Here is a 17,210-nt window from a genome sequence, read left to right on the forward strand (position 1 = left end):
TACCGTTTTTGCAATACTAATCCCTTACTTTACTCATTACTTGAAAAAGGTAATCGGATTACTCGTTACTGCCCATCTCTGCTCATAGTGTTAGAAGAATAGAGTTAAAACCCAACAGCTGGAGATACATTTGTCATGTTTCAATAAAGCATTATGTTTTATAGCTAGCAGCTATAGTTACGAACCGAGGAGCTGAACGCTGACAGTCTCCTTGTGTATACACTTCGTGGTGCTCTGAAGCTCTCTGCAAAAAACAGTCAAAACACAAACAGACTAGATTTGCGGAACTGTGTTGTGTCATTGAAAGCCAATCAGATCACGGATACGTTCTCGTCAAACCAATCAAACAACAGCAAAGGCGGACACAACGATTACGTCGCATTACAAATAAAGCTTTTACAACTTAATAGTCATTGTTAACCTCCAAGTGTCTTTAATTTACATCATAATAAGAGACTTGAAGTGTCTGTAGTTAAGCAATCAAAATACTTAGGGCTAGTGATAGTCTAGTGAAAAGTAATGCTTCGTGAAACACTAAATAATTTGAAGCAGTTGTGCACGAATTGTATTGAGGTTTCAGAAACAAGCTTTGCACAATTCTAAACAAAGCTGCACATTAGACCAGACTATCAGTGATTATGATCCACACGCTTAGAGAAATCCCCGTTTGTTTATTGTGATAACAACATAGGTTTTGTGGCTTTAATTGTTTCTTACTTTGTATATATCATGTCAATATGGAGATGTGATTTTATTTATTATTGTTATATTTAATATACTTGTAAAAAAATTATTATTTTATTTATTTATTTATTTATTTATTATTATTATTATTAACAGGAAGAATAATAATATTAGGAAGAACATTTATTATATTTTTTAAAATATGGTTTGAAAAAGAATCCTTCCCTCTCACAATTAGCAACTAACAGTACATCACTGTTATACACAGTGGCTTGCAAAAGTATTCGGCCCCCTTGAACTTTTCCACATTTTGTCACATTACAGCCACAAACATGAATCAATGTTATTGGACTTCCACGTGAAAGACCAACACAAAGTGGTGCACATGTGAGAAGTGGAACGAAAATCAGACATGATTCCAAACATTTTTTACAAATAAATAACTGCAAAGTGGGGTGTGCGTAATTATTCAGCCCCCTGAGTCAATACTTTGTAGAACCAGCTTTTGCTGCAATTCCAGCTGCCAGTCTTTTAGGGTCTGTCTCTACCAGCTTTGCACATCTACAGACTGAAATCTTTGCCCATTCTTCTTTGTAAAACAGCTCCAGCTCAGTCAGATTAGATGGACAGCGTTTGTGAACAGCAGTTTTCAGATCTGGCCACAGATTCTCGATTGGATTTAGACACCAGACAGGTCAGGGATAAAGTTATTGAGAAATTTAAAGCAGGCTTAGGCTACAAAAAGATTTCCCAAAGATTTCAGCTCAGTGGCAAGTTTTTAGTAAGCCCAAAGGACGAGGTCTGGTCGCAGAGTAGTTGTTACGATCTCTGTGGAAAAGATTAGCGTCTGATCCAAGTCCACTCGCATCTGCCAATCCCTGGCGACCTTCAGCGGGCCCAGGTCCAGGGCGGAAGGGCTAGTCCTCGGCTTGTCCCCCTCCGGGACAAATGCTGATGAAAACTGACACTTCTCTTGGTTGAGCATCAATGGATTTTCTCTTGCACTCAGCTTTCTCGGCTAGACACCTGAGGACCTGATTGTGTCTCTATGTGTATCTGCCCTGAGTAAGGCTAGTCCTACAACCAACCAAGATGTGCTGGAGTGTTGCTGGGACTGTACACAGGGCTGTACACAGTGTGCGTGGACTTCCCCTGTGCAGAAGGCGACTACAAATGTTGTGCATACTAAATAAACAGAAAAAAAGATCCCTGTTGTCTTTGCTTAATGACTGGTTTCAGTCTTGACAATCCACATTGCGCCTTTCAACATGTTTGTGGGTAGGTTTGAATGCTCCAGGTGTAAGTGGAGCCTCTCAGCCTCTACTGCAGATGTGTCACGAGTCAATCTAGTAGTGGGTTATGGCACTTGGCCACAGGTGGCAGTAGTGGACTGAACTCCATTTGAGACTGCTCCAGCTGCTATGTGATAGTCAGTAGATCTTCTACAAATTGAAGATCATGTGCAAGTTTTGAAAATTAAATTAGCTTTAAAACAAACAAACAAAAAAAATTCTAGCTCATCTCAACAATAAAAAAAACAAAAACAAACCAACTGACACACTTGAGTCACCCACTTTCTTAAATCCACTCACTCTCTCGACTCAATCACACTGGCTCTGTTTATTACTAATCACTGTGTAACTGCTGCAGATGCTGCTGCAAGTGTTTGTTAAATTAATCACACTTAAACAGACTGTATATAAGGTGGTGTGGGAAGCCAGACCGGGTGCTCCCCTTCCGGCTCTTCTCTCTCCTATCTTGTCCCCTTTTGTCTTACTTCTCTCTATCACCTTTTCTATGCCTTTGAAGAAGTTAGGCTCTGTAAATACTAAAGAGGTAAGTATTATTTTTTCTCAGTTGCAGTGAACATATAGAAAGAAAATGTAGGAAACTAAACAGAAGAAAGAAGAAGAGAAAATTTTTAACATAAACCGGTGACACACTCCAGGGCCTGATCAACCCTGGCAGGGCCTCCTTGGATGAGGGTGTCTAGTGATAACGGCCGAAACACCTGATGAATCCAAAGTCCACAACTAATGATGTGTCACAAATTTAAAATGGTAATCTAGATCGATCTCTAATCCCTAAACCTAACCAAGGAAGGAAAGTGGCAGATTAGCCTGGGTAAAAGACCGAAAGTTGAGGCACACAACGATGCGTGCTGCTGGCAAAGTTTCTGGGCCGCTTTTCCTCATAACAGCCATCCCTCAAGAGTCTCTCCATCTAAAGCAATGCATTATCAGGGACTGTAACCTCTAGTCCTTTAACTGAATCAACTCTCTCCAGCCATGTTGATGAATTACCATTATGAGGCATTGTGAATTATAAAATGATAATTTCCAGAGAAAAGCTAACAGGATGTGACGTTACAACACTAGTGAAATATTCATGTGTCATATATTTGTTCAAGACCTATTTCTTTGTTATGGAAAAAAGTTATTAAGATCATGATGAACAACGGGAGAGCTGATTTCTATAACTTTATGTAAATAACTTGACATTTCCCACTGATGCAGGCCAAAAATAAACAAATAATTTCATTTCATTAGGTTCAAAGGTTTATTTGCAAGATGCACAAACAGACAACATTGAAAGTTACAAATACACTGTGCATGAAACAGGAATTCAAACGTGGTGCAGATCTGTGTGTCACAAGTTAACCTGGCTGTAGACTATGGCACTTGGCCACAGGTGGCGCTAGTTGACTCGACTCCATTTGAGTGCACACAAAGAAAACTGCAGGCTTTAGTTGTGAACAGCATGTGAGTTGCCCAGTGAGAGGATGCCAAAGTGTGTTCTCTGTAAAATCTACATTTGCCTCCCATATGTGTAGAAAACACAAACGTTTAGAAAACGTGATTTGTGGTTCAAACAAAGATACTCAGAGAGTCCAACCACAAGTGCCACCATACAGTAAGGTGCCAGTGTATCAGATACAGAAGACCCTGGTATGGATGGGTCTAATTTCAGTATGTTTTACATTAAAGCACAGGGACAGCATCTTCTGCCAACATCTACCATTCAAACCGTTGTTGAAGAAATACGAAATATACATGACTTGGGACAGATGTATACATTGAATAGACTAAGCTGATGAACAGAATCAACTTTTTGGGATTTACTTACCTGGCTCATTGAGCATGCAAGAAGGTGATACTCTTGGCTTGTTTAGTTTCATGTTCTGTTGCTTCCACACTAATACACTGACTAACACAACCATATAGGTTCAGCCAGTAAGACATTCAAACCCTTGTTATTAAAGGTTTTCATTAGTTTTTCTTGTTGTTGTTGATTTTTTTTAATTCTCAGGTTCCTCCTGCTTTGCTGCTGAGACATTCATGTTGAGCATTGACAAGAAGATTGTCAACAACCGTATCACAACCTCTGCCATCTGCCTAATGTTTGGCACTTAGGCTACGTCCACACGTACCCGGGTATTTTTGAAAACGCAGATTTTTCTATTCGTTTGCGCCTTTCGTCCACACGTAAACGGCGTTTTTGGTAACTGAAAACGGAGATTTTTAAAAACTCCTGCCAGGGTGGATATTTTCAAAAACTCAGTTTTTGCGTTTACCTGTGGACGAAGTAAACGAAGAAAACGCAAGCTGTGTCCCAAAACACCGGCTGCATCCTTCGGAGGACCTTCGCGGTCTATGTGGGCAACATGTATATATTGGGGAAAAAAAGGTACATGCATATTTAGCATCTACAGGCAGGGGACAAGGTAGTTCTGGAAACCTTTGGTGGCATCTTTGAGTGTTACAGGAAATGCTGATACGGTATCAGATAAGCATCTGCTATCATCTGATAATAGATGAAAGCAGAGTGGCTGGGAAGGAACATCTTGATGCGAATATTGACACTGAATTATCACCAGATTCTGTTGGCATGGTAGCACAGCAGAGCCCAAGTGATGATACAAAAATGAGAACATTTTCAAATGAATGAATTACATAAAGGTTTGACAAATAGAATCCAAAGGCAAACTGATGAATGCCTGCATTTGTTTTTGATTCATGTATAAAGTATAACCAAAAATCATTTACAGCCTTTGAAGTCCTAGGATTAGAAATGCAAGTTTTGGGAGTATTGGCAGCCTCGCTTCTGTCAGTCTGCCCCAGGGCAGCTGTAGCTACAACTGTAGCTGCCTCCACCAGTGTGTGAATGTGAGCGTGAATGAATAATTGCATTGTAAAGCGCTTTGGGTGCCTTGAAAAGCGCTATATAAATCCAATCCATTATTTCATTTTTCATTTCTATATGCAAATATAATGTAATGCATGTATTCACGGAGGGTCTTGTCTGTGAGCATTGTGTTGTTTGTGTTGTGTTGTGATGTGTCATATTGTGTCGTGTTATATGTAGTGCCGACGTAGGACAGTTTTCCAATCTCATTGTACTATTGTACTATGTATGACTGTGCAATGACAATAAAGAGTTATTGTAACTCCGAAATGACAACACAGGCACGGCTTCTTCAAGACGGGCGCTTCGCTGCATTTATTGAACGCCGTGAAAACTACAAACATAAAACACAAAGACTTTAAGCGCTTCAGTCTATCAAAATTAACACTTGTGCTTTAACAACGAAAATTACCTCGTGGCCGCCTGCCACTTCGGAGGTCCTAGAAGAATAGCTTTACAGTCTTGTGCATTCTAAATTAAAACATAAAATAATTAGAACACCATACATTACAAATTTTTACAATATCGCAATACAGTTATGGCAAATGACAAATACCTTGTACCGCTGGTAGACTAACCAGGCCTTTGCAGATAGCTCGCTGGACTCCTTAGCGTGATTATTAAACGTGGGCTCACAGCCTATACTATCACGCCCAAACCTCGCGATAATAGCGGTGTAACAAAACCTGTTCTTTCTGACAAGATAAACACACCCTTACAATATTGGCCACAGAAACGTACAAGCAAGAACATTTTAACTGCTGGAACCATCTATTAAACTTCTTTATACATAAGCCATTTCTGTGACACTTACACTCCCACCAAAATCACTCATTGTTTGCAATGTGATTTTCTAATGAGTGTCAACATTAGAGTCTGGTTCACCTTGCATGTCAGTCTCCAGTAAAGTCACTACCTTGTGAACAGGTCTTTCCAGATATATCAGCCTTGTCCGTGGTTTCCCCCTGTCAAAAGTAGTTTCACTGGTCTTGAGCTTCACCTTTCGAACCTTGCCATCTGAGCTCTCTATAGCCTCTACTATTAGAGCAAGTTTCCATTTACATCTTGGAGCATTATCATCCTGCAGTATCACAATGTCATTTACTCGCAGGTTTCGTGAGACGTTCTGCCACTTCTGTCGCCGCTGGAGATTTAACAGATACTCTCGCCTCCACCTTTGCCAAAACTCATTTGCCAGAAATTGTACTCTTTTCCATCTTTTATTCAAGTACAAATCCTCTCTGCAAAACTCTCCTGGAGGTGGAAGAATAACCGAAGATTTCATCGTTAATATGTGATTGGGAGTTAGTGGCTCTGGTCCCAAGGGATCATTGAGATACTCAACACTTAAAGGTCTGCTGTTAATGATGGCCATTGTCTCGTAAAGCAGTGTTCTTAGACTAGCTGTATCGAGTCTGTTTGAGAACTTGTCCAGCATCGCTGTCAGTACACTTCGTACTGTCCGAATTTGACGTTCCCAGGCGCCCCCCATGTGGCTAGCTGCCGGAACGTTCACCACAAATTCACAACCCATAGCTCTTTGTGGTTCTTGATCCATATCCTTCATTAACTCCAAAAGTTCTCTTTTGGCGCCCATAAAGTTTGTCCCTTGGTCGCATCTTAATTGCCGGACAGGACCTCTTATGGCTATCAGAACTCGAAGAGCGTTCATGAAGGCATCTGTCGATAAGTCATCTAGTGTTTCAATGTGCACAGCTCGTGAACATAAACACGTGAACAGTAGTCCATACCTTTTGACTTCCTTTCTTCCTTCCTTTACCATGAATGGCCCGAAACAGTCGACGCCACAATACGTGAAAGGAGGTGCTGTTTCTGTTCTCACTTCTGGCAAATCTGACATCTGTTGGACATTTGTAGCCTTTCTGTATCTTCTGCACTTAACACAATGGTAAATGTGTGAAGAAACAACACTCCCACATCCTAAAATCCATATCCCATTTGCCCGCAATTCATTTATTGTCATCCCTCTTCCCTGGTGATGTACACCTTCATGGTAGTGTTTGACGAGGAGGGCTGACACATGGGACTCCTTGGGGAGAATTGCAGGATGTTTTACATCATAGTGTAAAGTTGATTGAGATAATCTTCCTCCTACCCTGAGAACATCCGACTTGTCCAAAAAGGCATTCAACTGCTTTAGTCTGCTGCGCTTGTGCAGAGAATTTTCTCCTTGAGATCTGATCTTCTGTATTTCCTCAGTAAAGATGTCTTTTTGCACTAGCTTAATGATGAATAATTCTGTGTCTTTTCTTTCTTCAAGATCTGTCACTTTGTTCGTTCTTCGTTGAACACCCTTGTACTCTTTGATGAATCGCCTGAGCCTGGCAATGGCCTTGATAGCTCTCGACCAACTGGAGAACTTCTTTAAACGCTCTAGCACTGGGTTTGCTTCCTTCGAATGTACAGTGTGCGTATAGCCTTTACGGACTTCAGGATCCATTTCTTCAACCTCTCCCACCATTTCCTCTTTGACTGGAAGCTCTTGTTTCCAAAGAAAATCGGGACCTTTCAACCAGTTTGAATCTTTCAGCTGAGTAGCATTTAAACCTCTTGAGGCCTGATCAGCTGGATTTTCCTCTGAGCTGACGTGCTGCCATTTCCCAGGACTTGTGCTTTGTCTTATTCGTTGAATTCGATTGGCGACAAATGTGTGAAATCTTTTAGCATCATTATTTATGTATGCTAATACGACTTGTGAATCTGTCCAATAATATTCCTGTAGATTTTGGATGTCTAGTTCTCGTTTGATCACATCTGCAATGCGAACTGAAGTCACGGCCGATGACAGTTCGAGCCTTGGGATGGTTGTTTGCTTAATGGGCGTTACTCTTGCCTTGCCCATGACGAGTGCACAACTGACCTGTCCTTCTCTACCTTTTGCTCTGAGATATGAACATGCGCCATAACCACTGAGGCTCGCATCCGAGAAACTGTGCAATTCGTACTGCACAATGTCCGCATCTTGCGAGTAGCTTCGTGGGATCTTCAGAGCTGCCAACTTGGGCAGGTCTCGCAACCATGCTTCCCATTGTGGTAGAATGTGATCTGGGAGATCCTCGTCCCAATTAACTTTGTCCTTGCACAACGTTTGGAGTATCTGCTTTCCAATTAATATGAATGGGGCAACGAACCCAAGGGGGTCAAAGACTGAAGCAACAATCGAGAGCACCCCTCTCCTTGTCAATGGGTTGTCTTTAACTTGGACTCTGAATTGGAATTCATCTGCCTCTATGCACCATTGCACTCCAAGTGCACGTTCAATGTGGAGTTCTCCAAGAGCCATGTCCTGGTCTTTGGCTTTAGCTTGTTCCTCTTGGGGAATAGCTGCAAGCACTTCTTTGTCGTTTGACACAAACTTATGCAGATGTAGGTTGCCTGTTTTACAAAGTACCCTTGACTCGTTTACCAACTGTATGGCTTCGACTGTTGATGTCACACTAGCGAGTCCGTCATCGACGTAAAAACCTCTTTGGATGAACTCAATAGTCTTTTCGCTGAATCTGTTTCTACCTTGAGAAGCAATATGTTTGAGTCCGAAATTGCAGCATCCGGGAGATGAAGCTGCTCCAAAAAGATGCACTCTCATCCTGTACACTGAAGGCTCAGAGTTTAAATCGCCTTTGTCCCACCAAAGAAACCTCAAATAGTCTTGATGCTCCTTGATGACGTGGAATTGGTGGAACATCCTCTCCACGTCACACATGATGGCGATGGGGCCCTTTCTGAATCGACATAGCACTCCAATCAGTGCGTTGGTAAGATCTGGTCCAGTCAGAAGGTGATCGTTAAGAGATGTCCCCTGGAAACGGGCCGAACAATCAAAAACCACACGTATCTTCTCAGGTTTGTGGGGGTGGTATACTCCATGGTGTGGTATATACCATGCTGCCTTCTTATCCAGTTCTTGCTCTGGGACCTTCTCTGCGTCTCCACGGGTTATGATGTCGTCCATGAACTTGACGTAATCCTCATAGTATTTCTCATCTCTTCTGAGCCGACGTTCCAACGACGACAGTCTATGCTCAGCACATTGTTTGTTGTTTGGAAGATTCGGGTCGTCGGTTTTGAGTGGCAATGGGAGTTCATAGTGACCGTTTTCCTTTCGCCTTATGCCTTTAGTCACCTTTGACATGAACAAAATGTCTTCCTGAGAGACTGGATTGTCATCTGTTTCATGCTCAGAGAAATCAGATCCCAAAGCCTTTATTACATCAGCTGGACCCACTTCCTTCACTTGAGTTCTGCATACAAAATGCACTTCTTGCCTGAGTTCAACTGCTTGTTGTACTGCAGGAGTAACTTCTCGAACAATGATTCTGTGGCTTATGCCAATATCATCATTGTGATTTTGAACTTGAGACGTACAACCAACTATGCTCCAGCCGAGATCAGTTAGCTGTGCGTAAGGCTGATTCTCCTCACCTGCAATGACTTCCCGTGGAAGAAGGGCTTGCTGACAGTTATAGCCGAGAAGCAGACCAACTTCGCATTCAAGCATTGGAGGTAACCTATCTGCCAGCCTTTCGAGGTGAGGCCAATTCAAAGCAGTTTCAGACGTCGGGATGTGTGATCTGTTCACAGGGATGAATTCTCTTGTATAGACCGGTGGCAATGTAATTCTCTTTTCCTGCTTGTAGCCTCTAACTTGAAGATTTACCAGTTTCTCACATGGTATGACTGTTGACTTGGCGGACATGGTCGATAGTCTTAGATGAGCCTTACTCTTATCTGTGTCGAGACCCTGGGCTACTTCATCCAAGATAAAGGATGTATCGCTCTGAGAATCGAGGAGGGCATACACTAGAACTTCTCTGTCTGGGTGATTTTTTGATGAAACCCAGACAGGTAGAATGGAGGATGTCAGTGTGCTCGAAGTTACTTGAGTTACTCTATTAGAGATTGCGGTTGCTGGTTCATCTCCTTCGTCCTTGTCTTGAGAGTTATCATTCGGTGCAGGCATTATCCTTTTACGCTCCACAAACTTGTCATCATGCAGACACGTGGGATGCTTCTTCTGGCATTTCTCACACGTATTCCTTTTATCACACTTCTTAGAATGATGTCCCCCCTTCAAACATCCAAAACACAGCCTTTCTGTTTGTACAAACTTGATACGATCCTGGACTGATTTTTCCATGAATTTGAAGCATTTATCCAGTGTGTGACCATTTCTTTTGCAGTAAAGACAGGTCATGGGATTTATGTGACTTGAGGTGGTTAAGTGACTTGAAGTTGCAGTTAATGTTTTAGCTTGAACGACTTGGCTGCGTGAGTGTTTGGGTTTACTGATTTCCAAACCCTTGAGTGCTTGCATTGAAGCTATGGGGTCACATGCTAGGTCTGCTTCAGTGGATACAAAGTCCGTAAACATGTGAAATGATGGATATTCTCCATTAAGGGTTTTTCTTATTTTCATCGCTGCGCGATTCCATCTTGTTGTCAACCAGTCAGGAAGTTTCAGCAAGAGTTTCTGAATTTCCATACAGTCATTGAGAACCTCTAATGTCTTTATGTGTGACATCGCAGCTTCACAACTTCTAAGGAAGTCGGCAAACTCTCTCAACTCACTTCCATCCTTGGAGCTTATTTTAGGCCAACTGTGAAGTTTGTCTCTGAAGCATTTTCCTATAGTGAACAGATCTCCAAAGCGCCTTTCCAGCACTTCCCAAGCTGCATCATACGCTTCATCTGTGCCCACTAGGAGAAATCCTTCAACCACTCTCTTTGCGGGTCCACCAAGGTACTTCCTGAGATAATAGAGTCTTTCGTTCTTTGGAATGTTTTTTCTTTCAATCAAGGTCTCAAATGACAACTGCCAGTCCTTGAACTTTAAAGGGTCACCAGTGAACAGTGCAGGTTCCGGAGTTGGAAGACGATTAGCACTTATTGCGTCTGCTAGTATGCCGACTAGATCCAAGTTTGGCTGTGGATGAGTTGCTGAAGCGGCAGCTTGTGTTGCTTTAGGGATAAATGGCGGACTTGATGCGTTTCCTGCTTGGCCTGTGGTGCCCTTAGGTTGCACACCAGGGTTTTGTTGGGCTTGGTTTATGACTGTGGGAGTATGTGGAACAAATGCAGGGTTTGTGGCATTATGGGCTTGGATTGTATTTGGAGCTTGAGAGGGAACTTGTGGTGGAGCAGGGATTGCTGAGGTTTCGCTCTCAGTTTTGATACTGCGCACTAAACTACGACTTTCTGAAATACTTTCAGCTTCTGCATAAACCTTTACTTTAGCTCTTGCAGCATTAAATTTTTTAACCTCTTCCAAGCGTTCAATCTTTCTGCGCTGCTCCTCCATTGTTTGTTGCCTTTCCAAGTTTTCAAGTTCCAACCTTTTTAGTTCAGCTGCTTCCCTTTCTTGATCCTCCATTACTGCTAATATTTCCTGACACGCAGCTGCCTCAGCCTCTGCTTCTATTCTTTTAATTGTTTGTGAGTATGACTGGCTTGAACCACTTTTAGACCTTCGTGATTTTGACCTTGATTTAGTACTTTCAGATCCTAAGCATGATCCAACATCTGGCCATGGCTCTTCATCACCATCTGCAAGGTCTCCTTGTAAGTGTTTTTCAGCTCTTCTGACAATGAACAAGGAAAGTGACGTACATGCATCCACTTTACGTCTTTCATCTGCATCAGGAGTTTGTGTTTGCCGTATTTGTTCATAAATGGTTTGTACATCTTTGCAGGCAACATTTACATTGTTGATGAGCTCATTCAATTCACTCTCGGAAACTTCATTTCTTAATATTACTTTGCTCAATCTTGCTTCATATCTCCATTTTTCAAAAACAACAGCATATCTGTGTTGGAGGCCTTTGAGTTTCTTCTCTTGAAGCTCTTTACCCTTTTCTGTTAGTGTTCTTACTCTTTCACTTTTACGAACAGTCTGTAGTTCTGTAATTTGTTCATCATCATTTTCTTCCACTTCGGTAAGTGATACAGCATGGTGCTCTTCGAGATCTTTGTCAACCATCTCGGGAGTCTAGTTAAATGTCATTAAGCGCACTGTGTTCAGATTTCAAATACTGTATACTTTAAGTGCACCTTTTCTTAAAGGACCTTGTAAACTTCACTCAAACTTTGACCTTAAGCAAGCACACAGAACTATTCACCAAACTACAAAGCATCACCTTGAAGTACAGTAGAAATAAATAAACTTTGACAAATGTATTATAGAAACTTATTGTGGCTCTTTAAACTTGACTTAAACCACTATTATTCTACCTTTAACACTGTCCCTTATTAATTTCCACCTTACTCCAGTTGTACAACGTTGTTGCCGCTGTGCTTGGCTGCTTGAGAACGGTGAGCTTATGCAATGGCGCCCTCTTGTGTCGCTCCAGTTCACCGTCGCTCTCTGCAGCTGCCGTCTTCGTAATTAGCTTCTCACCGGCGCTGGCTAGGGCGAGTTTTCACTGTAACTCCGAAATGACAACACAGGCACGGCTTCTTCAAGACGGGCGCTTCGCTGCATTTATTGAACGCCGTGAAAACTACAAACATAAAACACAAAGACTTTAAGCGCTTCAGTCTATCAAAATTAACACTTGTGCTTTAACAACGAAAATTACCTCGTGGCCGCCTGCCACTTCGGAGGTCCTAGAAGAATAGCTTTACAGTCTTGTGCATTCTAAATTAAAACATAAAATAATTAGAACACCATACATTACAAATTTTTACAATATCGCAATACAGTTATGGCAAATGACAAATACCTTGTACCGCTGGTAGACTAACCAGGCCTTTGCAGATAGCTCGCTGGACTCCTTAGCGTGATTATTAAACGTGGGCTCACAGCCTATACTATCACGCCCAAACCTCGCGATAATAGCGGTGTAACAAAACCTGTTCTTTCTGACAAGATAAACACACCCTTACAATATTGGCCACAGAAACGTACAAGCAAGAACATTTTAACTGCTGGAACCATCTATTAAACTTCTTTATACATAAGCCATTTCTGTGACACTTACAGTTATCTTATTAAGATCAGAGAACCTGCAGTGAGAATTTTATTCTCAATGAATTATATTTTGTACATAAACCGTTTTATATGTATGAAAATTCAACTGATCAACAAGTACTTTTACAGGGCCGGAACAGGCAGTCCAGCTACTTCTGCATAATGAGCTACGTTCGTTTCGAATGACTCCAATCTCCCTCCCGAACACCAGGGGCGCTGCAGTTTGCAGGCTTCTTTAACTCCCCCTCGGTACACGTCATGTAAAAACAGGCTTTAAGCTTCTGAGCATGCGCTTGACTAGCTCCTTTACTTTCTGCCATTTGAAGAGAACTAGAGGAAGGTAAAAAATCTCTTCCTGTTTTTCTTTTAAAGCTTCAGAGTTATAATTTACTAATGTTCTATTTTAGGAACGGACATATTGTTAATATACAGCGAATCTATGAAACGCCTGTTAGACATAAAGCGTTGTTACTTACTATAATTTTCTTACTAACGCAAATGAAGATGTGACTCCTTTGGTCCACGTAAGCACCGGTTAGTGTTGAGCACTCTGACTTGAAGCCGGACACTTCATTAGTAACATATCGTAACAGCCTTTTAAAATTACCTCCCAGTCGCGATTTTTCTTTCGTCTTTTGAAAGTCAAACCTAAGATAAATCAGAATCAGAATCAGAATACTTTATTGATCCCTGGGGGAAATTATTTTTTGTTACAGTGCTCCATTTTAAACCAACATTAAGACAAGACAGACAATACGCTAACTAAGAATAGTACAATATATACATATATATACATACATACATACGTAAGTCACTTATAAATAAATATTTGGAAAAGAAACATGTGTAGTTGTAGCAGCAAACAGTGTGTTAAGTGGATGCGTTGTACAGGGAGATGGCCACAGGCAGGAATGATTTCCTGTGTCGTTCAGTGGTGCTTTTCGGTAATCTCAGTCTCTCACTGAACGAGCTCCTGTGACTGACCAGCATGTCATGGAGTGGGTGGGAGGTGTTATCCAACATTGTCTTTATCTTGGACAGCATCCGCCTCTCCGACACCACCTTGAGGGAGTCCAGCTCCATCCCCACAACATTGCTGGCCTTACGGATCAGTTTATTAAGTCTGTTTGCATCTGCGACCCTCAGCCTGCTCCCCCAGCATGCAACAGCATAGAGGATCGCACTGGTCACCACAGACTCATAGAAAATCCTCAGCATTTTCTGGCAGATGTTGAAGGACCTCAGTCGCCTCAAAAAATAGAGACGACTCTGGCCCTTCCTGTAAAGTGCTGTGGTGTTTTTAGCCCAGTCCAGTTTATTGTCAATGTGTACTCCAAGGTATTTATAGTCCTCCACAATGTCAACACTGACCCCCTGGATTGAAACAGGGGTCAAGTGTTTCCTGGTCTTCCTGAAGTCCACGATCAGTTCCTTGGTCTTTGCCAAGGAACTGATCGTGGACTTCAGGAAGTAGTCTCCGTTTAAAGACTGACTGCAGATTGTTTTCCCCTTTCTTTTTTGTTGTTTATGCTAAATTTAGTTGGATACCTGGACACTACCGGATATTGTTTTATTTCAAAACCAGCCTGGACTCCTGGCTATAGTTTCACCATACTTTGTAGTCCATCGTATTCTCCTCCTAACTCCAGTTAATTTCCCTTTTTTGTTTTGTTGTTTGTTTGTTTTGACCAGATGACCAGGATGCTGCACGTGTTTGTAATCCTTTCTCTGCTGGCTCTGGGCTCAGGAGAAGAGGGCGCCCGTTTGTTGGCCTCCAAATCCCTCCTGAACCGCTATGCTGTGGAGGGCCGCGACCTGACCCTCCAGTACAGCATCTACAACGTGGGCTCCAGGTCAGATATCTGGACAGCCGCTGTAAATCAGATAACTGTACAAATGAATACACACAGAAAACCAAACGACACAGAATTATTTTATTCAGTTGTTTCTTAACAAACTGCTGTTTAATAATCACTTTATCAGTACGTTTGAACATTATCAAGACGTTTTCAGAATTGTTGAAATGTGAACTGCTTGAGAGCTTGTCAAGACCTGATAAAATGTTTAGTGCATACTGTGTGACTAAATGTCATCCTCTGGTTTGTCTCCGCAGTGCAGCTCTAGAGGTGGAGCTATCCGATGATTCTTTTCCTCCTGAAGATTTTGGAATTGTTTCCGGAATGCTGAATGTGAAATGGGACAGGATTGCACCGTATCCTTGCAGTAACATGACTTCTCACTGGCACTATCAAACTTGAGCTATTTTTGACGCATTAATTGTGGCTTAATGGGAGTTTGATCTTAAATTCTTAATCAAACATAAGTTACTGGGTGTCTGTATGGCAGCCTATTTTTTGCACCACAGTTATATCATCTTACACAGTAGGACCAAATACTGAAATGATAGCTTTTCAGGCCGCTGAACCTAAAGAAGTATTCACTCTTCATGGTTCATAAGACAGAGGCCTTAATGAACCAGGAATGCAGGAATTAGATTTAAGTTGGTTTAAATAACCATAGATGGGCTCTTTCTCCAAGTCATCATTCTTAACTCTGAAACTTTTAGAGCCAGCAACGTCTCTCACACAGTGGTGTTGCGCCCCTTGAAGGCTGGATACTTTAATTTTACCTCTGCTACCGTCAGCTACCTGGTTCAGGAGGGAGGACAAGTTGTGGTAAAAGCAGTTAAAGTCCTTAGTGAGTCAAAGCATTTACAGTCCATAGTGATGTGTTGGAAGCTAAAGTGTCCCCTCCTTCCCTTCCTGCAGGTTGGCTACTCCAGTGCTCCTGGACAGGGAGGAATCTTGGCTCAGCGAGAGTTTGACCGGCGCTTCTCTCCACACTATGTAAGTGTTAAAAACAGATTGAGGCTCGCTCATTATGGCACCTGAGTCCACTGGCCTATGCTGATCAAAGTAAATTGAGGCTGGTGGAATTTTGTAAACCTCTAAGGATCTTTATTGGGTTGTTAATTTCAGCTAAAATTGGAATTTACTGTATCTACACTGACAAATTTTTGCATATAGCACAAGAAGTACTTTTTAGTATGAGTAGTGCATGTTGATAAACTAAATTAAAGTCTTCACAACAACAGAGTTCCTTGATACCACTGTTCACATAGTGTCTCGATTCATGGCTGATAGACTGAAGTTTTTGCATTTGCCAGAAAAGTCCTCTAACACTTCACTCACTGCTCCGTGTGTCTGTCTTTAGTTGGACTGGGCTGCATTTGGTGTGATGACGCTACCCTCCATCGGCATCCCTCTGCTTCTCTGGTACTCCAGCAAGAGGAAATACGATTCGCCCAAGAGCAAGAAGAACTGAAACATCTTTGCTCTTTTCAAGAATGGGGTTGGGGATGGGAAGGGAAATAAAAGGGTTTTGTAAAAAAAAAACATTGCCCATACTTGGGGTGAAAACGAAAACTTGGTGACCAATGGACTTGATTGTGGTTTGATCGAACAGAATATTTAAGAGAACTTTGGAGCAAGAAGTAGAAGGTGAAAATCGTGTGGCATCTCTTTATCTGCAAATAGTTCATGTGACGAAACAATTACATTATGCTGTTTTCCATCACAACTAGTGAGATGATCTGAGTAACAGGACCTGCCAGGTGTCTTTCATGACCCTTTTTGGGAGGAAACCGTGGGTTCTATTGTGGAGGGCTTGAGAGTAAGGCTGGTTGGCTACCGGTTTAATCATTCACAAGTTAGCTAAGTAATAATCTCTGTCAGATATTGCCTTCAGTAACATGAAATTCACCAAATAGACTAAGATGAAAAAGAGCAATTCAGCAGTCAGCCTAAAGGAGACGACACAAACATCATTGAATGATGTGCCCATGCTCCATTCCCTCCATTGCTGTAATTGCACTGCAACTCATGAGTCTGGTGAATCCTTCAGCACGCATGTTCTAAACTCCTACAATGGGAACTGGCTAATGGGGGTTACTACTGTAAACAGCTGCTTGTATTTGCAGTGTGTGTTTCTAATGAGCTGATATGACATTTGGAGCCCGTTGTTTAAGTTCAAAATAAATGAAAACAAGGTACATGTTTTGTTTTTTTAAAGCTGAGCCTGATTCATTTCTGGGGGTTTGCATTCCCTGTTTCCAGTTTATATCATTCCCATAAATAAAAACTTAAGGTTATTTTTCTTTCTGTTGCATTCTGTTTTGTTACATCAAGCAAATATATAACAGGGAAAAAAAAATGAAAGTACAATTTTAAATGTCAAAATTTAAGAGCAGATATTTCAATACTGGATAGATGTATTATAAAACGTTATTGCACATAGTTTAAAAAGATGTCAAATATCCAATCTTGTGGCAGTGGAAGTAATCCACTGCCTTTGC

General features: G+C 41.7%; 2 protein-coding genes across 5 annotated transcripts; one reads left to right on the top strand and one right to left on the bottom strand.

Moving 5' to 3' along the window:
• Positions 1-5,130: 5,130 nt before the first annotated feature.
• LOC113014853 (uncharacterized) lies at positions 5,131-12,861 on the bottom strand. 4 transcript variants are annotated; one of them, XR_003271021.1, is made up of 2 exons: positions 5,426-12,861; positions 5,131-5,340 (listed from the first exon to the last, which is right to left on the bottom strand). XR_003271021.1 is itself a non-coding variant. In XM_026156634.1 (2 exons), the coding sequence occupies exon 2, from the start codon at positions 11,864-11,866 to the stop codon at positions 5,723-5,725; it is 6,144 nt and encodes a 2,047-aa protein (XP_026012419.1). In that variant the 5' UTR covers positions 11,867-12,523; positions 12,609-12,861; the 3' UTR covers positions 5,131-5,722. The 4 variants fall into 4 exon arrangements, 2 of the variants coding, with proteins under 2 accessions (XP_026012419.1, XP_026012420.1); XR_003271022.1 differs by having other exon boundaries at positions 5,131-5,203; positions 5,282-12,861; XM_026156634.1 differs by having other exon boundaries at positions 5,131-12,523; positions 12,609-12,861.
• Positions 12,862-13,132: 271 nt separating this feature from the next.
• On the top strand, positions 13,133-17,006 carry ssr2 (signal sequence receptor, beta). Its single transcript, XM_026157012.1, has 6 exons — positions 13,133-13,196; positions 14,549-14,709; positions 14,970-15,068; positions 15,423-15,531; positions 15,625-15,702; positions 16,070-17,006. The coding sequence occupies exons 2-6, from the start codon at positions 14,549-14,551 to the stop codon at positions 16,178-16,180; spliced, it is 558 nt and encodes a 185-aa protein (XP_026012797.1). The 5' UTR covers positions 13,133-13,196; the 3' UTR covers positions 16,181-17,006.
• Positions 17,007-17,210: the final 204 nt, after the last annotated feature.

Source organism: Astatotilapia calliptera, chromosome 22, assembly GCF_900246225.1.
Source record: "Astatotilapia calliptera chromosome 22, fAstCal1.2, whole genome shotgun sequence".
NCBI classification, from domain to species: Eukaryota; Metazoa; Chordata; class Actinopteri; order Cichliformes; family Cichlidae; genus Astatotilapia; species Astatotilapia calliptera.